General features: G+C 34.8%; 1 protein-coding gene across 5 annotated transcripts in view; it reads right to left on the minus strand.

Annotated features, from left to right (window-relative positions):
* The window catches only part of NSMAF (neutral sphingomyelinase activation associated factor), an 81,635-nt gene that overhangs the window by 21,489 nt on the left and 33,412 nt on the right, over positions 1 to 26,734 (minus strand). For 3 of the 5 annotated variants that reach the window (XM_007487087.3, XM_007487086.3, XM_056823948.1), the window contains exons 6-17: positions 24,514 to 24,564; positions 22,978 to 23,049; positions 22,834 to 22,881; positions 22,666 to 22,718; positions 14,506 to 14,635; positions 12,121 to 12,192; positions 7,019 to 7,127; positions 6,145 to 6,198; positions 3,800 to 3,976; positions 1,302 to 1,381; positions 368 to 458; positions 211 to 274 (exon numbers count right to left, since the gene is read on the minus strand). In XM_007487087.3, coding sequence (XP_007487149.2) covers positions 211 to 274; positions 368 to 458; positions 1,302 to 1,381; positions 3,800 to 3,976; positions 6,145 to 6,198; positions 7,019 to 7,127; positions 12,121 to 12,192; positions 14,506 to 14,635; positions 22,666 to 22,718; positions 22,834 to 22,881; positions 22,978 to 23,049; positions 24,514 to 24,564 — 1,001 coding nt within the window. The remainder of the gene's footprint in view (positions 1 to 210; positions 275 to 367; positions 459 to 1,301; positions 1,382 to 3,799; positions 3,977 to 6,144; positions 6,199 to 7,018; positions 7,128 to 12,120; positions 12,193 to 14,505; positions 14,636 to 22,665; positions 22,719 to 22,833; positions 22,882 to 22,977; positions 23,050 to 24,513; positions 24,565 to 26,734) is intronic. The other 2 variants (XM_056823947.1, XM_007487088.3) reach the window with 1 other exon arrangement.

The following is a 26,734-nucleotide window of genomic DNA, read 5'->3' on the forward strand; positions in this document are numbered from 1 at the left end:
AGAACTTTGATCTCTTATGTTTCACATTATTCAACACTGAAAAATGAAGTGTGTTTTAATATATATACATATATATGTATATATATGTGGAGAGAGAGAGAGAGAGAGAAAGAGAGAGAGAGAGAGAGAGAGAGAGAGAGAGAGAGAGAGAGAGAGAGAGAGAGAGAGAGAGAGAGAGAGAGAGAGAGAAAAGGGATATTTATGACAAACCTATTGAACATTCTGTCTGCATGATCAAATCTTCCATTCTGAAGGCAAAGCATATGCTCTGGGGCTAGAAAGAAAAGTCAAAGAACTAAGTTCAATCATTCAAGCATTTGGCATTCAAGTGCATCAAAACTTAATAGGCCACAAAAATAGATCTTACCAATCCTAACAAGATAAAAGAGCACATAGCCTGGGGAAGAGTAATGACTTCCATACATAAATTTGGGGTCTGGCATTTCCTGATAGCGTATCTATAGCATATGAAAGAAAACATTGTTCTAAGTCAGTAATGAAAAGAGCAACTCCTGTGTACCCAAAGAAAATTAAATTATGAAAATGTGCCTAGAAGGGGCTGAGGGCAAGGGGAAAATATAAAGCAAGAAAGAAAATATTTTTTCCTGATTTCTCAAAATATGAAGTGAGGGACAGGAAATATTCAAGGACAAATAGGCAAACACTACAAACAAATACTACTGGAAGCCACTATTTTTGTGTTTATGTAGTTACTTTATATAGAATGCAACTTTGATTAACACCAAACAAACATTTGTAATTATTAAGATGAGTTTGAACTCAAGAAGGTTATCACACTGAGGACAATGGAAAGGTGTGACTTAGCCCACTAGAAACTCTTCATTGAGGATTGGTATGACAGAAAAAAAAGATGGACTAGTCACATGGCAAGTGAGGGATGGAAGGTAAACACCAGAAGTGCTCTCTACTGCTATCTTTGCAATGTTAGGAGAACTATAGGAAGGCCTGAAGCATGCTGAGTGAATCCTCTGATTATTAACTTCAGGAAGACATGGATGAAATTTACATATCATGGGTTGTAATCTGCATCAATGGAAAGTTTCCAAATCAATGAAATCACAGATCCACTTACATTTCTGAGTAAGATTATTTCCCTAAGACTACTGGAATGCATGGAAAACACTGGAGTGAAGTTATGGGAACTGAGGAAGACTGAGGGGAATGATAACCTGTTCCTTACATTTCTGGCTTCCTTATTTGAGAAGTAAATACACTACAGTAAAGAACAGAAATGGCTCAGGGAATCTCTGACTGAATAAATACATTACAGCTCAACTTACCAGTAATCTTTCTAGCCTTTCCTTATTCAGTGCACCAATTGGTTTACTAAGATCTCGGAAGGTTTCTGGATTTGACAAATCTAGAAAACACAACACACAAATTCTACTACTTTTTGAGTAGTACATCTACTGAAGAAACCAAACCATTCTTTCACACTATCTTGTGTACACACACACACACACACACACACACACACACAATTTGTGGTATATTAAGTTATCAACATTCATCCAAATGTGGGGTCTCTAAATATTAATAAGATCCTAGAGATTTGATAAAAACCTTCCAGTGGAAAAAAAGACAGTCAATTGAAACAAAAAGTGCATTTTCAAAACACAAGTTGCTTTGCCTTATTTCAGTATAAACTGTTAAGAGAAGGATGGCAAGTGATTTTGTCATTGAGAAATAAGTCCTTGTACTCTTTTAGGATATTAATATTAACTGGCCTCAAATTGAACAACTGAAGTGAGTCATTAGCACTTATCAGTAGAATATGACTGCCATTAACTCATGTGTGCATGTATATATTTTGAAGAATTTGTATGAGAACATATTTTTCATTTATTTCCAAAGAACAAAGTACATTTATTCAATATTGGCCCTCATTCCAGTGGAATAGGCTGCAACTTATCCACCTCTTAGTAAATGGTTTCAAGAGATGTGGTAATGCAAATCCTACCATCCCTACCAAAAAATAATGTCTTCTTGAAGACCTATGTTTTGATAATGAGCCCTTCTAAGTCTAACTAGGTTATTACTACAGTAGATTAAAAAAAAAATTCAGTGGGTAGCCCACCTCTGAAGCCTTTCTAGTTTTGTAGGACCTGTCAGAGCTTATGCTAAAGTCCCTAAGATTAGTTCTATACCATAATGAGACATCAAAGCAGTGCTTTGGTAACATGTTTTTTAAAGTAATAAGTAGATATTAAATGCCTTTCAACAACTAACATATACTGAATTATGAACTTAAAGCTGTCATGGCCCTCAGAGATCATCTAACCCTCTCATTTTATAAAGGAAATGTGTCCCAGAGGAGTTAAATGGCCTGTAAGTGGCAAAGGAATGATTAGAATCCAGGGCCTCTTATTAGAGATCCCATGTTCTTTCTACTACATCACAATAAAATGTGCAAAAAAATCTATTGTTATCTTGCCATTAATGAAACTATAAAACTGAAAATCTTGCATCTCCATCTCTGGATAAATGAACAAATGATGTATTTATTTACTAAGTGCTTACTCCATATAAAGTACTGTGCTAAGTGCTAGAGATACAAACAGAAAAGTAAGACAGCTACTGCTCTCCAAAACCTCACACAGGGGAGATTTCTGCTCTTGAGTCTGATGGAGAGAATCCAATGGCAATGCTGTCTCTTTTTAAATGTTATTTCCACTGATAAAATCATATTGATTTCTTGTGCTAAACCATTTACAACTGGGCTGGAAGCACTGCTGTTCCTAAGACTAAGTTCAAGGTGCTAGGCAGTCTCCAACAGCTACTAAGGGTAGATAAGAGTCATGTGGTGGTAACAGTTTGACTTTCCTGGCACATGATGACTCCTATTTTTCCCTCAGGTACCCCACTACTTCTCCTAGGCTGACCTGCCTGTCTTATGAGGGGCAATTATTTGGTAACTAAGCTTCTTGTTCCCCACAGAGGCTCCTCCCCAGAGGATGGCCCTGATATTGGTCTAGAAGCAGGACTAAAATTTAGCACATAGCAGAGTGCCTCACTTAATAAAGGCACTTCATAAATATTTAGTGGCTGACTAATTACATATCTATATATCTATGAAGTATCTATAAAGTAATAGGGATTAGACTATATGACCTCAAAGTCCCCCTCCAGCTCTTAATTTATGATCCCCAAGATTGGCTAATCCTTTAAAAACAAAAACAAACAAACAAAAACCCTTACCTTCTGTCTTAAAATCAATATGTGTACTGGTTCTAAGGCAGAAGAGTGGCAAGGGCCAGGTAATGGGGTTTAAGTGACTTTGCCAGGGTCACACATTTGGGAAGTATCTGAGGCCATATTTAAATCTAGGACCTCCTGCCTCTAGGCCTGGCTCTCAATCCACTGAGCAACTCAGCTGCCCCCAATGAATTTCTTAATATGGCAATTAAAGGAAAAACAAAGATAATGAACCATTATCATCAATCCCCCCCCAAATTAATTTTTCTTCTTTAAAATATAAAGATAATCTTCTTTATTAATATTTTTAAAGCACTTTGTGAATCTTTTATCAATGGGGAGTAGTAGGAAGGGGTTGATATCAAACATGTGATTTCATCTGAAAGTCTTAGCATCTTGTTTGAGACATTAAATAAGAAAAGTGTGCCCAAGGTTATACGGTTAATCTGTGTTACAGGCATAACTTGAACCTAAGTCTTCCTGATTCCAAGGATGACTAGATAGCTGTCCACCACATCATCCCAACTTTCGAGTGTACCACCAGTGTGAGTTATTATTATCTGAATATATACAAGTTATTTACCTAATTCTGCACTGAAATAATCATTTATTATCCATGGAAACACAGGGTACTGGGAAAGGTCATTACAGCTCCTATCAGCCAAGTTGTTGAGGTGCAGAAGATACTGATAGTTAGAGATATGCCCTCGCTGCCACTGCAACATGTAACTTTCTGCAGTATGCTCAGTAATGTGGTTTTCTAAAGAGAAAAAACAAAGAAACAACCATTGGAAGGCAAAGCATTTGTTACCAGAAAACTGACCAATTAGTATAACCAATATAGGGATTTTCAAAGGTGGACTAATTCATCTATTTTCACCATTTTTTACTTCTCCTTAGATTATAAATTGCTCAGGACCTGAATTTCTCTGTTAAATATTAGTAAAGTTTTTATAATGTAAAATATTTCAAGGTTCCCATAAAGGAACTCAATTCTCATTACTTATAAAAGTAAGTCAACACATAGCTGGCAACGAATCCTACTCAATTAGCCTCTGAGGAAGTGTCATATTACTTCTGGCATTTGATAACAGCGTTCTTTTAATACAAAAACATAGCAGGGAAAAGCCTTCTTTCCTTGTTTTCTTTAAAACTTGGAAGAGGGATACTGTTGATTACTTGCCAATGACTATATCTCTTGTACAAGAGACAGTAGGAAGAAAACAAGGCTGTTTATTTGAGAGAAATATGCTGGAATGTTGAAAATGATCTTTCATCAAAAAGTAATATGTTTCTCATATTAGGGCATAAAGACTATAGAAAGCTAATGTGGAAAAAAAAAACACAAAAAACCATACTAACAAAAATTGTATCACACCAAATACCAGTCAGACCCTATTTGGGTGTAAATTCATTGGATTTTCCATCTTCTTTAGGAAATTATTTTTCGATTGCTCTCCCACGTCTCACTCAGGCTTGAAGAACAACAGCCATGTATGGGCCTGACACCACTTCTGATCAGCACAGAAGTTTTGACTTGCTCCATCTGTGAATAGCACTGGTTCACCTTTCCTTAGACAAGCTGGTGGGCTCTCAATCTATAGACTCATCACTTTGGCACTTGACTTAGGGCACTTGATTATTTTTAGCCCTACTGCAGCTCAGGACTCACATTTAAGCAATTCACCAGCTTAAACCTTCCCCACCCCCCAGGAGCAGAGACTATAGGCCTGTCCCACCACACCCTTAAGGTTATTGTTGACACCACCCCATGCTCTGTTTACTTCAAAGTTTATTCCTCAAAATTTTCTCAAACAGCTACCAGTTAAGATTTCTTAAACCCAAAATACTTTAATTACCAACTTATTCTTCTCTCATCTTCAACCCAGAAAAAGTGTGAGTTATCTGAACAATAAGTTTAGAAAAAAAGGGAGGATAGTTTTTTGGGGAAGGGGAGCAGAGGGCAGGGAGAGAGAGAACCATTTCTGATTTAGTGACTAAAATCATTAGGACTCACTATGACAGTTGGAGATTTTTGTGACATTTTGGTTACATTAAGAAAAAAAAGTTTGACTACAGGGATTGAGGGGACATGAATGAGGAGAGGCTCCAAATGAAAACCCTAATACAAATACCAACATGCAAATGGGTTTGAATCAAGAACACATGTGATACCTAGTGGAATCGTGCATTAGCTAAGGGAGGGGTGGTGGGAGGGGGAGGAAAAGAAAAGGATCTTTGTTTCCAAGGAATATTGTTTGAAAATGACCAAATAAAATAATGTTTAAATTGGGGAAAAAAAAGAAAAAAATGAGAAGCATAATCAAATAAATTTAGAAGGTAGAAAGTATAAGTAAATTTATACCATCACTTAAATTAAAGCATTCAAAGTTAACCTGGACAGTTTACACATGAAAACAAGTTGGGTTGCATTTTGGAAATAAATTCTTGAGGGAAGTCTACTAGAAGCAAAAGGAGCATATACTTAACTTTACCTTACAAAACAGCCCACTACATATGAAAATATATTAAACTCAATTAGGACTATATTAATAAGTCCTAGTCTGCTCTTCTTTTATGAAAATTATAATTCAACCATGGCAGGGGGTTCATTATTCAAACTAATCCAGACTTGGCTATTGCCTACCCTCTGCTAAGTCTATTATATAGATAATTAAGCAAAGTCACAGAAGTAAATAAGCATATCTTATAAAGGCTGAATAATAGGGATTTTTGCTTTAGGGTTTACAAATACTGAATTGAGGTGAGGAAGTCCAAATTTCAAGGAAGGCTTCTTGGTTGAGGAGGAAAGGAGTTATTAACCTAAAGAATTTAAACTAGTCCAGAGGAAGCTAGGGAGTATAGTGAAGAGACTGCTGGACCTGGAGACATAAAAGTCCAAGTTCAAATTCTACCTCAGACACTTACTAGCTATGTAACTCTGGCAAGTCACTTGACTTTTGTCTGCCTCCGTTTCCTTATCTGTAAAATGGAGATAATAAAAGTGTCTACTTTTCAAAATTATTGTGAGGATTAATTGAGATAATATTTGTAAGGCATGTTGTAAACTTTAAAATGCTACATAAATGCTATTATTTAAGAAAAAACATTTAACCAGTACTAAATAATTCCAAAGTTTTTTTTTCTTTGCAACTATAACTGTTACCATAATTTATAATCAAAGTATATATGAACACATTTTAATCACACTATGAAGTAAATATTGAATTATAGTTAATATATCAATATGGAAATTTTCTTTGATACAGTTTTAGGATAACCTATTTCAAAACTGAAGTCTTAACTTATCAAGAATTGTATAAACACTCTTTGCTAAGGAAGCATAATACATGAAATTATGAAATAAAACATTATTTTTGCCTTCATGTTGCTAAATTTTTTTTTATTTTTCATGTTGCTAAATTTTATTATCCTAGATAAAGGGTAATCATTATGGTTATTATTCAGAACAGGACGTTTTAACCTTTTTTTGGGTCATGAACTCTATGGATCTCTTCTTGGAATAATATTTTAAAGTGAATGAAAACATAAAGAATTATAAAGAAAACTAATTATATTGAAATAGTTATCAAAATTTTAACTAACCAAACCAAAAATAACCATTCATGGACCTATGGTTAGGAACTCTCAATTTAGAAGAAATAAATGGCATCATATAGACATTATTTTAGATGATCTGATAAATTCTTCTTACTCACTGACCCAGTTAATGAAGCAGAGAGGCTAAATAAAACCAAATAAAACAGGTTAATAAGAACACAATAAGAAGTTAACATCAAACCTAAATACGTTGCAATATAGAAATAGAGTTCATCTCTATCTTGAGATTCATAGAACTTTAAGTAGATGTCAGAACATAAGTCATCTTCTGTGCAAAACACTTCCAGACCCTATAAAGTCAGGAAGAAAAAGAAAAATCAGTGACATATTTACTTAATAATAAAATTCAAAACATATTACAACAACTTCAATTATTTAATTTACATTATGCATTTTAGGCTTTTTATATCTACAAATCTGAAGGTAAGTATTTCAGAGCTATCTATAAGAGTGATCATAAGGATTACTAAAATATTTGCTGTAAATATTCCTCATGCTTAGTAGTATATAGTATCATGTATACAAAGGGTACCAAATAGGTCTTATATTTAACATTTAAATGATATATTATGTATCTACTCCTCTTGAGTAAATACTATAGTATTTTATATCACATCACTTAAATGCTAAATAGTAATTTAATGTTATCAACAGAACTTTTAAATCAACCATATAAGTCACCACAATTAAAATACAATTATATACAAGTAGATTATCTGCTGCTTTAATCCTGCTAGCTGAGTCTTATCTGCTTTTGGTTGGAATGAAACAAGAAAGTTTGTGGTTCTGGAAGAGAAAAGGTTGCCACAACCTGCATGATATGGGGATTATGTTATGTTTGAGATCACTTTGCTTATTTTATTAGTAGGGCTAACAGAAAGTGGTTTAATGCATGTACAAGTAAGATATACAATAACCCACTGTTATCAACTTACTTTTAATACTTTCATACCTTGCTATATGGTAGAATACAGTCATGCATGTTACTGAGTAAAAAGCTAGGGACTGGACTTAATTTTATTTCATTCAAGGCCACAGATTGATGCAAGGATCCCATGTCTGTGTCCAGAATTATGAGATAAAACCATCTCTCTCATTTCTTGGAAGTAGCCCTTTTGGAAGAAAGGAATTAGGGAGACTTCTGGCTAAGATAGTTGCTTCAAAATAAGTGAATAGCTCAGCTCCTACAAACCAACAAAAAACCTAAAACTTGCACAAGACTGAATCGGAATCAAGAGATTAACTTGCAGGAAAACTACTGTATAATTGAAAATCTGTTACCCTAAAGGGGAACTACATTTCCTGAGAGCCCATTGACTTCCTGTCATTATGTACTTCCTTTATACTGGGAATAAATATCCAGGGGGAAGTCCTGCTCCTCCTCTTTGGGCATGATGTAGCATCAATGGTGATGGTGGTAAGGTGGGGAAATTTGAAAAATGGCTAATCAGCCATGGGCATGTGGTTTTTATTTTGTATCTTCTTTATTCCTTGATTTCTAATGATCATTTAATAAACCTCTAAAATATAATTTTTACTATATTAAGATATAATTTAAATTTTTACACTACAATGAGTGACTTCATCAATGCCAGAAGAATATAAAAAGTTAGCCAGAGGTCCATGGCCAATAGGAAAGGGGGCTTACTAGAAAATTCAGTGGTAGTATAAATAAGCAAGGCAGAAGTTTCTCAGTCCAACCACAACCTAAAAGTCTCTGTATTCAGAAACAGCAACAGTGGTACACCTCCATGAAAAATTAAAGCCCCAAGCTTTTTTTTGCGAATTAACAAGCTGGTAATTCACAGTAATTCAGTGTCCTGAGACACTAGCAAAATCAAACACTCTGAACCTTGAGGTATTAAAGGCTACTAGACACAAATGAAGAGGTGGAGATTATCTCAGGAATCCAGGTCAAGATCAGAGCTGACTAACCCACCCAAGAGTGAAGCAAAGGGTAGAGTCTGACCCTGGCACAAAGCCAAAAATGAGGAATTAAGGCAAGAGAAACAAATAAAAGGAACACACAGATCAGTATAAAGAATAACTAGAGATCCAGAAATGTCCAAAAAGTCGACCTAGAATAAGAAAGTGATTCTATAATTTTGTAACTGTTAGAAGAATCTCAACAGAAAAAAAAATTAAACTTCCATATGGCCTACATGAATGCCTAGAAAAAAATAAATCAAGATTTTTAAAAATGAAATTTAAAACTGTGGGTTCGCTCCTAATGAACTACCCTGACCAGCAGGGTCCCACAAGGGAAGGGGCTCACCTTTGTAATGGGACCTAGGAGAGATAGGAACCGAGAACCAGGGTGGAAATGAAAGACACCGACAAATCAGTGGTTGGATAGGGCAGGCAACCCCTATGATTTTCCTTAAGGCGGAAAATGAGGATAATGGAACACAAGGTGGTTGAGGAGATTAAGATAGAGAATGCAGGCTGAGATGGTCACAGCCTCGGGGAAGGAAAGGACTTGGAGGAGAAAGAGAGAGAAACGGTAATCGTATCTAGGGAAAGAACCTTCCTAAAAAGAGAAAATTCCAGGGGTTGCCTTGCTTTTATTGATGAGGAGGCAGAGGGATGCCTCTAATCACGTAACAATTACATCACATATCTTAGACAATCATGATTGGGTGGTACAATGGAGGGAACACCTTTTGGGCGTGTAGGACATAACCGCGCTTTCCCGGGCAAGTCTCCGAACATGTTAATGGACTTGTGTTGGGCAATAGGTCTCGTGATCAGGTCAAGGTTACCTTCACAAACCTTATCGGTAAAGCCTCATGCTTGGAGACACAGTAATAATACAGTCATCTATATTTCATAGATGTGAATATGCTTGGGATGCTACAAAAACTATGGGAGAATTAGAAATGAATAGCTTAGAATATTAAGTGGTCACAGACTCCCTGACATCTATTATCCCAAACGGAAATCTATGGCTCTATAAGACAACATACTAAGAGGACAAGCATGCCTTTGAAACATTAGCATCTTGAAAGGATGTTGAATAAGATGAATATAGTCAAAGTAAGACCTAGGAAGTAGATACTGATTCTAAGTTGACGGTTTAGAGAGGAAAGATAAAAAGAAGATACAGATGTAAAAAAGTGGAAGAATGTGGTAGAGCTTACTATTGGGTCACCTGAGAAGAATATTCAAATACAGAAGAAAGGATGGGAAGAGCAGACATCAGATGAATCTTACTTTTATCCAAATCAGACAAAATAGGTTAAACAAACACAGAGTCTTATGTAGAAATAAAAAACAAAATCAACAGGGAAGGAAACAAGAATTGGGAGGGGAATTAAGAAAGAGGCTGATACTGAAATAATGTTAATGTACTAAGGTATGGATGTACCCCAAGTATCCCTCAGTGAAAGCTGATGGCCTAACTCACGGGGACCAGTGCATGATAGGGCCTCCAAGACAGTGTTGGTAACAGGTAAAAGGGATTTATTTATAATAAACAAAGAATTAGGAAGGGAGGATTAAGGAATAGGATTTCCCTAGCTCTCTAGCCTTCCCCTTCTAAATTTCCCTCACAGAAAATTCTTCATTTTCTTGAGGCTCCCTAATCCCTTACCTATCTCTGGCTAAGTTTTCCCAAACCTCACTGTCTATACCTGAATCTAATTAATCCTCCTGGTTGGTTTATAAGATGAACCAATCTTTAGATGGCCAAGGAATGAACTCCTGATGGCTGAGTTCAACCCAGCTGGGCCAGGCACAGAGATTGGCCTCAGGTCCCTAACACCAACACTGTCTATTGATCAGATCAGGCTAGTTGTTACACTGATCTTCAATTTAATCTTCTCAGTAAGGAAAAGTACTTCAAAGCAGGTAGGAATGCCCACTGTAGATTTTATCATAGCAGGAAATAACAGAGATCAGGTATCTTCCTCCACTCAGCTCCAGGGACAGGAAACAAAAGCCCAAAACAGCAGTTGGTCTCTCCTCAAATCCTCCCACTGAGTTCCAGAATCTGCTATCATCAGGTTCCTGCCATGCAGCTAGATCTTCTTCTGCAAAACCCTTTCTCTCACTTACATTTCAACCAACTTCTCTCTTTCCTTTCTACAATACAGAGGAGGGAATATTCACAAGCAAAAAATAATAATTCAAATTCAAAGAATGGATCCTGAAATAAAATTCAAAGAGAGGAGGCAAAGAATTGGAAATTAAGGAAAGCATATAAATTAAGAAATGGTTAAATAAATTTTGTTATAAAAACATAATGAACTATTACTACACACAAAGAAATTATAAAGGATACCATTTCAAAAAAACTTGGGAAAACTTGTATGAACATACAGAGCAAAATGAACTAGAATAATTTACATATTAACAGCAATGCTGTAAATAAAAACAACTTTAAAAGGCTTAAAATTCTAATAAAAGTAGTAATCAACCATGAATCAAGAGGACTTGTAATAAAGCATATTATTCATCCTCTGAAAAGAAAAATGATGGCCTTAAGGTGAAGAAAGAGACATGTTTTTAGGCATGACATCATGATTTATTTAACTATGCTTTGTTATTTGGCATTCTTTTTTTAAGTTAGGGGAGGGAAGATAAGAGACTTGCAATAGTGATACAAAAAAAAATTTTTTTTAAGTTATCCATTAAGATATTATAAATACACAAAAGAAGAAGGAAGTTCAGAAGGAAGAACAGACAAAAAGGTAGCTTTGAAAATAACATGCTGAATTTGTTAAATACATTAAAAAATAAGAAAGAATACATCTAGGAAAAAAGTAGGAATAGAAATCCAGAAGAAAACATATGATTTATCACTTGTTTGTATATGATTTGGGGTTTTGGTTTTAAAAGATTATTACAAAAATGAATAATATAGAAATAGATTTTGAGTGATAATATATGTATAACTCAGTGGAATTGCTTATCAGATATGGGAGTGGGGAGTGGAGGGAGCCAACAAGAATCATGTAACCATGGAAAAACTTTTTAAAATAAAAAAGCAATATGGTTTAGAGATTCAAAATTTTATACACAATTGCGATTTAATCTTTGTATATGGAAATTTGGAGAAATATTTGTTAAGTTCTGAGTAAAAAAAAACAAACAAAAACACAATACTTTAATCAATGTGAGAGTTACTTCTATTGACAGTTTACACCTATCCAAAAATTAAAGTCAAAGGTGGGTCTTGAATCTAGTCTTTTTAATTCTAAGCTATTACTCTATTTTCCTTACTCTTTCATTAGACAAAGAAAACTATTAACATAGAAGAATCAATGATGTGCTTTTACTCACCAGAGGCATGAGGCCATGTCTCCTTTTGTAAATCCGGCGCACATCCTGAAGTGTTATTTGGACTACAGGTTTCTTTAAGAGAGAGAACCCCAAATATCAAAATGCTGGCATATTTATGCAAGAAACTTTAAGTATTGTTTAGTTGTTCTTGTTATCTAAGACAATCATCTGATAACTTTATATTTTTTCCTTTAAAGATATTTTATTTTAAACCAATTACATGTAATAATAATTTTCTACATACTTGATAACTTTAAAAAATACTGAGTAGAGAGATGTATATTCTGATAAACTAAATTCTACAATAGTCATGAAAGAGGAAATAACTTCTCAAAATTGTTTTTGAGAGCTTATGGAGCTCTCCCCTCTTTGAATTCTAATTACCAAAAACAAAAATCAAATTAAACTTTAAAAAATTATAAGGAGGAGCTAATTTTTAAATTTCCCTGAAGCCTTAAATTACCTTGGGGTGTGGGGTGATGGAAGGAAGGAAGGAAGAGATCAGATGGTGAAGAAGACCCTAACAGTAAAGTCCCCAGTGGCTGATAAGTAAGGTACACTGTTGTGTTCTCTCTTCCCAATGAATCATAGGATTTAGGAGTTGGAAAAGGCCTTAGAAGTCATATAGTTGAACCCCGTTATTATATAGTTAAGGAAAGTTAAGGCCCAGAGGGGTGAGTTAACTAATGTCAGATAAGTAGTAAAGGACAGAACCCAGATTTAAACCCAGGTCCTCCAACTTTAAACTATACTGCCCTGTCCCATGGCAAACCCCAGAAAGAAGATATGGAAGAGAATGGGTTCATGGTAGCAGCAAAACACTAAGATCCTCCAGTGAAGACTTAGTATTGACTAGTAAATCTAAAGCTTCTGGTTAAAAATCTTTGAGATTGAGGTAGTTCATATTTTACTCTTAAGTCAAAGTAATATAAATAGGCTTTTCAAAAGCTTTTGGCCTAGGCTATCATAACTATTGCAGGAAAACATTCCGCCTTAATTAAAGCTTTGAGCTCTAATAGCAAAAAAAAAAAAAAAGCCCAGAGCCCTGTGATTATGACTAGGCTTGGCTAGAAGTCTTGGCTAGCTTGTCCTACCACCTAGTGGACATAATTTTAATAGCACTACCTTCCAATTAGAAAAATCCTAAGTGGTTCAGAGGAACTTAAAGAGACACTAGAAGATTTCTAGTTTCCCATGGCTACGGACCAGATCATCTCCTCCAGCTTCCTTTGCCAACTCAATTTTCCAATTCAGAGCATTTTAGGAATACTGTTCTTTAACATACTTTAAAAGATCCAGATCTTGATATGCTAAACATTGTAACAAGTTTCCATATAGAAGCCTGTTTCACTTGCCAACTCCATTTCTGGTCTAGCAGGAATGGCCAAACACCATTAGTAACTTTGAAAGGAAGAAATGGGGTTTTGCTCTATAATACTTTCATCTGTCAGCCTTGAGAATCTTACTTTGCATACTGGGTAAGTAATTTACTTCTGGAAAAGTATTAAATCTAGTGATTTCTTTGTAATAAAAGAATGCAATTATACCCATATGCAATGCCCATTTTCTCTCTAAAACAATGAATATCTCACTGAGGATCCTTTTCTATAGAGGCATTCCTTACTAGACAAATCAAGTGCTATTAATTCAAGAAAGTCTGCTAGCTATTTCTAATTAGAATATAAGCTCTTTGAGGGCAGGGACTGTTTCATTAAAAAAAAAAAAAGTTTGCATCTTTAATGCCAAACCCATCATACCTGGAAGAGAACAAGAAATTAATACATGACAGTTACAGAATAAATCTAACAAGTATTTATTTTCTTTGGAGTTGGATTTTTCATTTCCCATGCCTATTCTTCCTCTACAGTTTATGAGACATCTTGTACTGTCTACACTCTATTCTTCCCCTTTCTGAAATCCAGTGCTATGGCATTACTGTTAGAGAGTATTCTACATTCTTATCCAGAAATGGCCCTTAGCACATGGGGCCTTCCCAGGCTTCTACAATACTGGTTCCTTTCTCCCATTAGTGAGTTCCTTCCAGGGGCCTCCAATTGAGGAAGTCATGATTCATTCTCCCAGCTGAGCTTTTATCTCTTTGGACTTGGTGAGGTTCCACTTCCCTCTAAGCTCTTTTTTATGGATTGGCTTCCTCCATTAGAATACAAGCTCCTTGAGAATAAAAACTGTCTTTTCTTTTCTTATATTTTTATCTCCAGCACTTTAGCACAGGGCCTGCACATAATAAACTGTTAATAAATTGCTTGTTGTCTGCCTGCCTTGAGCAATTGTTAAATCCTTCAAAATAACTGAATATAAAATTACATTACTATGTAAGGATCACTGAATAAGAATTTCACTGATGTGACACTCATTTTTACTTACAGGATACCCATTAAGAGGCTGGAAATACAGGTTTGTGTCAGTGATACACACGTGTCCCGGATTAGTCACTAGTGGCGTCACCATTTCTGCTTTACACTCCATCTTGAGTATTTCAGAAAGACTTTGGAATCTAAGAAATTTTTTTTAAAGGGAAGAAAGTTCTTTCTTTTAAAATAACAAATGAAACAGATCTTGAAACTGATATACTTCATTACCAAATTTAAATTAATGTTAGCTGAAATCTAGTTTTAAATGTTTTCATAAGTACTAAATTCAAGAGAACTGTGAGAAAACTGCCAACTTGGACAAGTTTCACGTTCTTTTGAATGGCATGACCTTTCAAATACAACATGAGATAAGATGTCAAATAAAGGATAATTTAGAACTTCCTTTTGTAGACAAGAATACCGGAGAGATTCTAGGCTATTAAAAATGTGTGCCATGAAAAATTCAGATCTTAAAATCATTTACCTATGAAAATTCATTCACATGCTTCTGTTTCTGAAACAACCTATATATCTACATGGTTACCTATACCATTAAAAAAAAACCCAATGCATAGGGATCTTTGTTTACTATTTATATGACATGTTCATTCAACTGTAATTATCTGAATAAGATGTAGCTAAAAAATAACTTTTTTTCTTTGATCTACTGGAACCATTTCAGTTAACCCTATATTCCCTCCTTTTCACCAAAATTATACAGATAATAATTGGACCCTTCATCTTCAGGCTTATAACATATTTACCTGGCCTAATAGCCATGCCTTTTAAATTTTACCATTTTCCAAAATGTGATTTACAAACATCAGCCCCAAAATATTTCTATAAAGTGATTAATGACAAAACATGTGAGTATACAAACACAAAACTTTTAGTTAAAACCCACCCTGAAAACTACATGATCTCTGCATCTGTTTTCTTATTGGTAAAATGAAATAACTGGCATAGTATGGATTGCTTCCTGTTTTCCAACATCTATTACAATGCCTGCCTAATATAAGATAGAAACTTAAATGCTTATTGATGATGTAAGATGGACTTTTGATTACATTAAGTTAAAAAAGTTTTGTGCAAATAAAACCAATGTTGCCAAGGTGAGAAGGAAAGCAAAAAACTGGGATAGCTAATCTCTTACCTCATACCTCATATACAGACCCCATACCTCAAATATACAGAGAACTGAATCAAATTTATAAGAATATGAGTCATTCCCCAATTGTCAAAGGATATATAAAGAGGCAGTTTTTGGAAGAAGTAATCAAAGCAATATATAGTCATATTAAAAAATGCTCTAAATCACTACTGATTAAAGAAATACAAATTAAAATCTGATATATCATCTCATATCTATCAAATTAGCTAAAATGATAAAAGGAAAATGACAAATGTTGGAGGGGATGTGGAAGAATTGGGACACTAATTAAACTGTTGGTGGAACTGTGAACTAATCTAATCATTTTGAAGAACAATCTGGAATTATGCCAAAAGTATGATAAAACTGTGTATATACCCTTACACCCAACAATGCCATTGCTAGGTGATCAGGGAAAAAGGAAAAGGACCCATTTGCTTGAAAATATATTTCATACATACACGCAAAGTGATTTCAGGCTTTTAAAATATGAAAGGGTTACCACAAAATGAGTGTTGTATTTTATCAAAAGCTTTCTCCAAACTGAAATGATTGCGTATTCTTCATTTTTTTCTTCCTGATATAACATTGTTCACTTGATATTAAACTAGCATTGAATTCCACTTAAAAATCCTACTTGATTTTGATGAATAATTTTTTGTGTATTGCTTTATTCTGTTTACAAGTATCTTTAAGGTACTTTCCCACAAATAATACTTAATGATATTGTTCAAGTTTTCTTTCTCAATTTGGATAGGATGGGTTTTTTTTGGTTCAATGGAAACACTGTATGTGTTCGCATAGAAGGAGTTAGTTACCCTACAATATTTCTCTGTTTTGTTCCTTAATATTTGGTAAAATTCACTGGTCAATCTGTCTGGGCATTGTGGAATTAGACGAGAAATGTATGTTATTTGGTGGTGCTACCACACCAACAACACAAAAGGATGGGGCAACTTGAAAATGAAAATGGCAAAGTAAATACCTCTAAACATCAATCAATTCCTCATCCAATCCCTTATCTTCCAACTCAGAATCAATACTGTGTATTGGTTACAAGGCAGAAGAGCAGTAAGAGCTAGGATATGGGGTTAAGTGACTTGCCCAGGGTCACACAACTAGGAAGTGTCTGAGATGAGATCTTTTCTAAAGCTCTGGAGCCTATTATTTCTTTTTAGAAATATGCAGGTAGTAATATCTAGCATTTTAATAGGTGCTTTTAATTTTTCTACAGACTTTCCACTATCTTGTTTTTTTTTTCTTTACAACATTACTGGGAAACTGAAAAGGCAACTATCATTCCCATTTTACAGATGGAAACATGGATAGCTTATGTTCCCTAGACCTGACAACCAGATGACTAATTAGATCAGATACTTACTCTCCAAACCTTTTCTATTCCTTCAAAAATCATGTACCTTATGTGATGTTTATGATTAACCTGTATCATGTTCCCTTAAAAGACTACCTCATATTTATGTTTGCCTTTTCTGGAAAAGTTTCTCAACTAAGCATTATTATTCTGCTTAATATCTAAAACTTTGAAAAAAGACACAAAGTCAATGGAATGTAGAAAGGAAACATGGGCCACAATTTGGAGAGCCCAATAACAGATGTTCTGCAGTAACTAGTATCATACAAGTAATCAGCTACATGTAGTCACCATGCTGTTGGTGCAATGCAGAAGGGCATCTAGGGGAATTAAAAAATGAAGCATGCTTTCTGGAAACAACAGTATAAAAATAGTTCTGTGTAGATTAGCTAAACCGGCAAGGAAACATGCACATAAAGGAGGCAATGTGGGCAAAACTTTACACAAAGCAGACCCATAAGTCTTCTTGTTCCACTTTGCCTTTTGGCAAGTAAACAATATTAAAATGTAATGGTATCATAACTACATAAATATTTATTTAAATAGCATTCAAGAGATGATGGAAAAATTAAGGAACAAGTAAATTAAGCTCTTTTATCTTCCTTATTTCGTCCAAACCTTTATTTATCTTTCTCCTTTATTCTGTTTCAGAGGATGAAATGGGACCTCTTCCTGGCACTTATTTGTGCCCTGGATCCCATCCTCTACTCTCCTCCATGAAGCTTACATCAGAGATCTTTTTCCTATCTCCTTCATCTCAATCTGACTATTGGCCCTTTTTTTTCCAATGTGCATTAGTGGAAGGAACTTGCTCCCCTATGCCAATGAAATCACAGCTACAGTACCTTGCCCCACATGTACTAGACTCAGAGACAACATGGAGTAGTTGGCCCAGGGCGCCTTTGAGTTAGAGAGACCTAGGTTAAAGTTTTGTCTCTGATGTTCTTAACTATTTGGCCAGTAAGACTTTTCCGCCTTTTGGTGCTCTCAGGTGTGGAAAGGAAAACTGGAACTGGAAGGAGCCTTTCTCCCTGTCTCTGGATCGATTATGGAAAGGAAAACTAAAGCAAGTTCTGGACTTTTTGCCATTGATTTGGAACCAACAGCAGTTGGAGTGTTAGAGAGAAGATATTGACAAGACTGACAGGTGGTGGGGAAAGGGGCAACTGGGAGTGGCAGTTGGTCTTGTGACTAGCACTTCCTTCCTGGCCCTGGAACTGGAAGGAGCCTCTCTCCCTGACTCTGGATAGAAGTGCCTCTATTCCTGAATTTCCCACCTATATGCTCTACCTGGATCCCTGTGATCGTGTTCATCAGACAAAAGGACTTAAAGGAAGCAGTTTAGACTATAAAATTGATCTTTAAGGGCATCAGCCCAAAGAAAAAGGCCCAACCAGTTCTTAAGGTCAGAACTTTCTTCCTCTTGCTATCTACTGCTGAAGTCTTGGAAATTAAGAAAGCATAATAATAATAAATTAGCATAAACAGGAATAAAAGAAATCCTCCACCATCCTGTGAAGCCTGGCCTCAGCTCAAAAGCTAAGAGAGACTCAAACCTCATCTAGAGAAATCTCTCTTCCCTGATACCTCCCCAATCCAAACTTGTTATTAAATTTTATCTTTATTTGAATATCTCAGTCAGATAAGAGGACTAACATTTCAGGGGCAGGCCATTCAACTATAAACTGTCCTTATTGGACTCCTGCTGGGCGACTAAGTCTGGGGGGAGGCTTGTCCCTCAGGCCTGCTCTGGGGTATCTGCAACATCAATCTATAGAGAAGATGTGCCTTTAGGCTATCATAAGTGGCCCATTTCTCAGGAACCCCATTTTTCAAAAATAGCCTCTCAGCAGGGGGCATCTCTTTCCTTTTACCTCACCAGCAGCCATATTCCCTCTCTCCCTTCAACTCCTTCTTTCCCTGCACAAAACCTTCAGTATCCCCTGTTCATCAATCCCACCCATTTTCCCTATAAATATTACCCAGGTTAACTCTCTAAGGCTATAAATTACAGATGAAACAAATTGTCTCAGTAGAGGGAGCTTGTAAATCAGAAATTCTTTGGGGGAGGAAAAGTTGGAAAGAGGTGGTCAGAAAATAATACAAATGAATACATTCAAAACTAGTTAGAGGGCTGAACCCAAAGAATGGTCAACTAGTTGTATGTCAGCTTGGAAGGAAGTCTTCAAAGGAGTGTTCCAAGCATCAGTGTTAGTCCAATACTGTTTAATATTATCATCAATGACTTGGATAAAAACATAGCTGGGATGTTTATCAAATTTTTAGAACACACAAAGCTGAAAGGGGTAATACTCAATGACAAAGACAAGATCCAAAAAAACCTTTAGTAGCTAGTTTATTGGGTCAGCTAATCTACTGATATTTAATGGAGATAAATTCATTTTAAAAAGTAACCCATGCTACTTTTGTGGAAAAGATAAGAAATGAAGACTAGACAATACTACAATGAATAAGACTCAGAACTGGTGAAATCATTGGACTCAAAAACCTGTTGTTAATGATTTAAAGCCAGTTAGGCAAGAAGGTTCTAATATAGCATCCTGGAAGACTTTGCTATTTAACATATTTATCAATGATGATAGAAGCAAAGATAGAAAACTTTAAGAAGATTTTTATAAGCTGAATCTGAGACAATAATATGGCAAAAGAGCAATTTGTTTTTAACAAAGTTCTGCAAGTCTTAGTAGACCATGAGCTTAATATGAGGCAAGTATAATAATGTTACGACAGCCAAAAAAGCTATTTGTGATCTTAGAATACATTAATATTATGTGGAATTCTGGACATCACAATTAAGGAGAAATAAGCTGGGGAAGGAACCAAGATGAGGAAAGGCCTTTCTTAATCCTTGCCAAATGAGAAGTAAGTGAAGATAAAACAGGGTTACATTAACTGTCATCAGGTATTTGAAAGGTTGCCTTTTGGTAAGAATAGAATAGACTTGTTCTACTTGGTCACAGAAGATAAAAATTCATAATAGTGGGAGAAGTTGTAAAAAAGTAAATTTAGACTTGAGCTCAGGAAAACCTTCCTAATAATTATATGTAAGCAAAAAGAAAATGAGTTATCTAAGGAGATAAAGAAGTCTCTCTCAGTAGATGTATACAAGCAAAGGCTTAATGACTACTTGGTTATATTTTAGAAGGAATCTTCCTGAAATTCCTTCTAGCTCCAAGATTCTGAAAGTCTGTAATCCCTATAATGGGAGGTTGTGAAATAATAGTCAGACAGAAAGGAAGAAGATAGTGTCACAGAAACCAAAGGAGTAGAAAATATTCAGGTCAACAAAATGGAGTATTACAAGAAAGATGAAGGAGTATGAAGACTAAGAAAAAGCTATCAGATTTTTCAGGTAGGAGATCAGGTAAATTTTGAGAGAATTTCAAAAGCAGTATGGTAAGAAGCAAAATTATAAAGAGTTGAGGTGGAGACAGTGAGTAAAATAAAGAACTTACAAGTTTAGCAATAAAAGAGAGGAAAGATAAAAGTAATAACCTGACAGAATGGCAGTATCAAAAAAAGGTTGTTATTTTTTAAAGATGGAGAGCCCTTAGGTTAAGCAGTAGACAAGTGAAATTGAGAAGGAAAAAATGAGCACTCAATAATTCAGTTTTTTATAAACTTGAAAACATTAATTACTTGAGGAAGAATTCTACTTCACAAGAACTGCTGGAAATACTGCAAAGCAGCAAGGCAAAAATCAAGCTTAGGTCACAATCTTAAATCATAGAATAATAAATCAAAATAAATTTGACTAAAATGTTAGGTAAGTCATATTTTAAAAAATTACTGGAGAATATGGTACTTTTCATAGGGTATAGCTAAAGATTTTTTTTAAAAAACTATTACTTTCTTCTTAGAATCAATACAGTGTACTGGTTCTAAGGCAGAAGAGTGTTAAGGGCTGGGCAATGGGGGTTAAGTGATTTGCCCAGGATTACATAGCTAGGAAGTGTCTGAGGCCAGATTTAAACCCAGGACCACCTGTCTCGAAGCCTGGCTCTCTGTTCACTGAGACACCCCTAAGGAAAGATTCTTAACTAATCAATAGGACAAAGATGATCATAAAAAATAAAACATCATTTCATATATGAAACTGAAAAAGTTTTGCACAAAGTCAACATAGCTAGGATAAGGAAAAGCATCAATCATTAAAAAAGAACAACTATATGAAAATCTGTGATATCCAAAGTATATAGGGAATTAACAAAAATATATGATCAAACTTTATTCAAGAAGTATAAGTGAGCAAAAGATATAAAAATTTCTCAAAAAAAAATACCTATAAACTTTTAATAACCCACATCACTAGTAACAAAAAAGTAGCAAACCAAAACAATTCAGAAGTTTCACTCTATATATAAATTTGCAAAGATGATAAAATATGGAAATATCAGTATTGGTGGATACAAAGAAGAAAGATAGGTTGTTAGCAGACTGCGAACTGATCCAATCATTCTGGAAAACGGAAAATTATGTCAAAAATATGGCAAAGTTGTCTAGGCATGTGCCTCAAGGAGGTCAAAGAAAGAAAGAAAGGTTCCAAATATACCAAAATATTCACAGCAGCATTATTTGTAGTTTATTACAAACTAGAAATAAATTAGATGCCCATCAATTGAGAAATGTCTAACTAAGTTGTGGTATAGGAATTTTAATGCAATATTGGTATGCTGTAAGAAATTTAAAAAACCTTAAATTCAGAGGCACAAGAAGACTTATAAGAAACAATGAAGAAAGTAAGAAGTACTAGGGAAAGGACATCCTAGTGATAAAAACAGTATAAATAGAAAGGGCAAAAAACTCAAAACAGGACAGTATGTAAAAATAATGTCTCAAAATGACCCCAGAGGAGAGTTGAGAAATTGAGTCTCCCTCTTTTGTTGAAAGAAGTGAGAGATCATAGCTAGGGAAAGCTTCATATGCTCACAGGCATGATTGATGTATTGGTTGGTTTTGCTTTTTCTCTCTTCTTATAATTATTATTATCAAAATGGCTTGCCAAGTGAGGAAAACAAGGAACACATTCATAAATGAAGATGATATAAAAGCTAAAGATATCAATGAAAACAAGATAAAGATATTGATAAAAATGTGTTTCCTAAATTTAGACATAATTTTTAAAATTAGAAATCTATCAGTATTCATTTTATTCTATAAAAATTTTCCAAAAACTTTAATGATCTAGAATTTTGGTGACTGGATAATTAGTGCCATATACTTCCTAGCTGTGTGATCATGGACAAGTCACTTAACCCCCATTGCCTAGCATTTACCACTCTTCTGTGGTGGACCCAATACACAGTATTGGTGATTCTAAGACAGAAAATAAGGATTTAAAAGGAAAGAAAAAGGAAAGAAAGAAAGAAAATTCATGTCATAATTGAGGCCAGATTTCAAGTCGCTATGTAGAAAAATAATGCATTCAAAATAGATCAAAAGAAGCTAATCCCTCTTAAGTTATTCCTTTTCCTTTCTTAAGTGGAATCTATTCTTCTCAAAGAAATCTACTTTCCTAAATATACCTTGAATGTTTGCTAGAAACCATGAAATACTCAAAGTGACATGTGAAAATTATCAGTACATTAAATAAAAATAAAAACAAGAAACATTCAAAGGAAAAAACCTACCTGTTTTTGTCAAATGATGTTCTAGCCAAACGTGATTGCAAAATAGCTGTTATCTATTAAGAACATAAAACCATTTAAAATATAAAGGTTTTAATATAAAAAGGAGTATGGTTATATACAAATACCAAAATAATAATGATTATAATTGAAATCTTAGGGAAATCTTACCATGGCAGTTTGATCTCCCAGTTTATCAAGACAAGATGCTCTGTGAAGCTAAAATATCATAAAATAAACAACTGGTTTTATATATGTGTTTTATTTTCCAGGGAGGGGTGGGGGTGGGGAACAGATGTTTCTTAAAAAGCTTACCTGAAGGAGAGTTTCTACAACATCTTCTACTTTCCCTGCTATATCCAACTCAAAGACATACTGCATTTTTCCCTAACAAAAACGGGATTAAAAAAGAACCATGAGAAAAATGCAAGATTGTATTACTAGAATAATACTGAACACAGTGGGTGCTTAAAAATTCACTTGTTAAAGGAAATCAAAATATAAAATAAAACAATGGAAAAATAATGGCATCTCAAGGATATCTGGGAATTCATAAAAAGGCACTTATGAATCTAGCAAATTCTAGAGATTCAAGTTGAAATAATTTTGATTTAGAGTAAAAGCAGTATCCACACCAAGCTTATGACAGCTAAGTTTTACTTTCCATGTACTCTTTATGACCAATACTGTTTTTTAGACTGAAAATTCAGAGTAGATACAGTGTTCTTTCTTTGCCCAAATTGTCTCCTCTTTATCCCAGCTTTTTCCTTCCTCCTTAATTTTATAATGCCCCTCTTTATTTCTATATTGCCCTTCAATAGAAGTTATAGTGCTTTACTTGAGGTTGCAGAATAAGAACTAAGTACTAACTAGAAATGCAAGGCAAGCAGCAGAACAGGGCATGGGAGGTGTGCAGGTTACCTGGGGCAACATGAATTGATTGGGTCTCTGGGATTTCTGACTAATGAGATGAAAAGTATGGCTTTTGATGTATAAACTGTCCTTAGAAACTTAACCTTTTGGTACACAATTTCCCTTTTAATTTTGTCAATTATTCAGAGAGAGCTGAATGAAACACAGACCAATTAAGTACCTTGACTACAATTATCTGATGAATCTTTCTTTGAAAGACCTTAAGAACTGTAAATAATAGACTCGAATACAGGACTACAATCCCCACAAGCCTTTGCTCCACTTCCCCAAAATGCTTTGTAATCTCATGGGAATTCTGAGGTGGGCCGAGATCGAGGAAGGATTTAAGCTGGTGGCAAAGGTCTTGTCAGGGTCTTGGACTTCCGTTTTGGGGCAGGCGTGGCTTTTTTTCATAATGTAGGTGAGGTTGTGTCTAGGCCTCTCTATGGCCTGGACACGTGTCTCTTATCCTGTATTTTCTTTAATCCTTAATCTTCAATAAACCTCTAAAAAATTATAATACTCCTTGCAGAGAGAAACTAATTTCTACCTGCCTCAGTCTCCCCAATATTACCAAATTTTAATCTTTACAGAACAGTGCTCAGAAGCTGTGTAGATTTCTTGGAGGATGAAGAGAGAATAAGGCTGCTTTTTCCATTTTCTGGCAATAGTGCTAAATAAGTAGAATTTGGCATGTTTTATATTAAGTTCTCAGGAATAGAAGAGAAGCCAATAAATATTTATACTAGTGTTTATTAGTTTAATTTTGTCATTCAAGCTGTTACCTTTTTTAAAAAAAGAAAAACATGATACTATTTAACTTATGCTAACTTTTCCCTTCTGCAGTCTTATTATAAATAACTAGTAAGTTTTGATATAGTTAACACATTTTATTTCTCAAAGACCACTATAAAGAGAAACAAATAAAAGTTTACTTACCCTTTCGATTTTATAGGGTGCTACGATGTTATGTTCTTTAATGAAATATACCTAAGGGGGACAAATGAAGAGTTGGAAATGTTTTATCACAACTTTCCTAATGTAAGCAACTATTACAGTAAGGAAGTTAATAGCTGGATTTTAAAATCACTTTGGACAAACGGCTAGGTACAAATTAATATGATTAATGAATCGCCTGAAGTAGTTACATTCTTCAAATTTGCACTGCATTATTTCTATTGGGCTATAAATAATTGCCATATTTTACATTATAATTCTGAATAGTGTAATATGAGTACATGCAAACACTTTCAGGAGTTTCTTTATTTGCAGTAACTGGTATCTGGTTGTGGCTATCATTTCATAAAATAATAAGTATGAATATTAGAATTGGTTGAACTTCTGGCTAAGACAGCCACAGTGCAGAAAGCAAAGGACTTCCTCTCCTCACCACCTACTGATATTAAATCCCTCAAAAGGAAAAAACCCAAAACAAGATGATTCACAAGACCTTGCTTCAAATGTCATCTCTGACACTAACTACTTGACCCTGGGTAAATCATTTAAATCTCTTTGTCTCAGTTTCTTTATCTGTAAAAAGGGGAGTTGGGGCTAGATAGCCTCTTAGGTCACTTCAGGTCTAAATCTAGGAGCCTATGAAACTGAAGCCCAGGAAGATGAAGTAATTTCCTCTTGCTTTAAGTAGAAAGAAGCAGATTAACCTAAGTTTCAGTTCCTTACTTTTAAAACAGGAGGAAGTACTCAACAAATTATATAGAAACACAAATCAATAACACCTTAGGTTTATATCATAATTCACAGTTTACCAAACATTTATCTTTAAAAGATAATTTTATTGTACATATGAAACAAGTGTTCCAGTTTTTATTCAATTGTATACTGACTTTTGCTTTATTCTGTGCATTCTGACAAATTAAGATTGAGAAGAAGTCATGATAGTGTATACAAAGGTGTCTCAGGAGTCAAGGAGATCTAGGTTCAAGTCTTATCTCTAATGCATACTGGTTATGTGGTCCTGGACAGGATACTTAACACCAAACCCTTATGATGTTAGGAGAAAACAAGGAAGTGAATTATGGGAAGATCTGGACAAAAGTTTCATAGTTGAGAAGTCATGGATGAGGTTCCATTTGCAACCCTAACCTTAATTCCATTTATACACCTAATTCTGTTGATAACCCTAACCTATTTAGATGAGAGCGGTACTGTATAAAATTATTAGTCATTCATTCTTCAAATATTTATTAAGGTATATTAGGCATTCAAAAACATGTATTTCATTTCCTAGAAAAAAGGTAATAGAGAATGGGGAAATAAAATTATGCGAGATACCAGAAAGGAATTAGGAATTTATTTCTTGTATATCTCATTCAGATACCTTGAAATAACATTTTGGGGGCAGTATGGGGTCTAGAGGTGAACTTTGGTATTAGCGTAACTTTATAGAGGAGTTCTAAGGCCAAACACTCTCAAATGGTTAAAGAACCTTGAAGGCATTTTATCCTAATTTCTTTGCTCCTTCTCCTTTTCCCTTCACTAAAGTCCTACTCTAATGTTTCAAGTCAGGTGTGTAGAAAGGGAGAAAGGTAAGGGGAGAAAGCACAAATCAGAGACCCAGCTAAAGCACAAGCCTATAAGTCCCTCCCCCAGTGGGATCCCCCATTTAAGCACAAACCCACACCAGGACAAAAAAGGGAACCCTGGGAAGAGCAGAAAATGCTGGGGGATGTAGTTACCAAGGTACATTTTTTTTTTTACTATGCACAGTTGAAAGTAAATCTGGATTCTTAAAAGCAATCAGTTAAGTACAAAATACTATAGGTCCTACATCAAATTGGAAAGGCTTCAAATATAGAATCAGAGATGGACCACATGTCTAATATCCAAAGACCAGTGCATCTATGTTCAGAAAGGATCATCACCAGACGCCCAGACATCATATGATAACTGTTTTTGGCTATAGAAACAACTGAAGACTCGACACAAGAAGTGTATAGCGCTGTGAACTGTTTGAGTAATGGAAATATGATCAATGATGAAATCTGGGATTCTTAAAGTACTGAAATACTATGAGCCTAGAGTAGCAGAAATTTCCATTTAATAAATAACTTATTTTATATAAACTGTTTCTTTGCTTTTCTTTTTTTTTAAACTATGTTTCTTTAAAAAAAAAAAAAAAACCTTCCCTTTTGAACTAAAA

The sequence above is a fragment of the Monodelphis domestica genome, chromosome 3 (assembly GCF_027887165.1).
Source record: "Monodelphis domestica isolate mMonDom1 chromosome 3, mMonDom1.pri, whole genome shotgun sequence".
In the NCBI taxonomy this organism is placed as follows: domain Eukaryota; kingdom Metazoa; phylum Chordata; class Mammalia; order Didelphimorphia; family Didelphidae; genus Monodelphis; species Monodelphis domestica.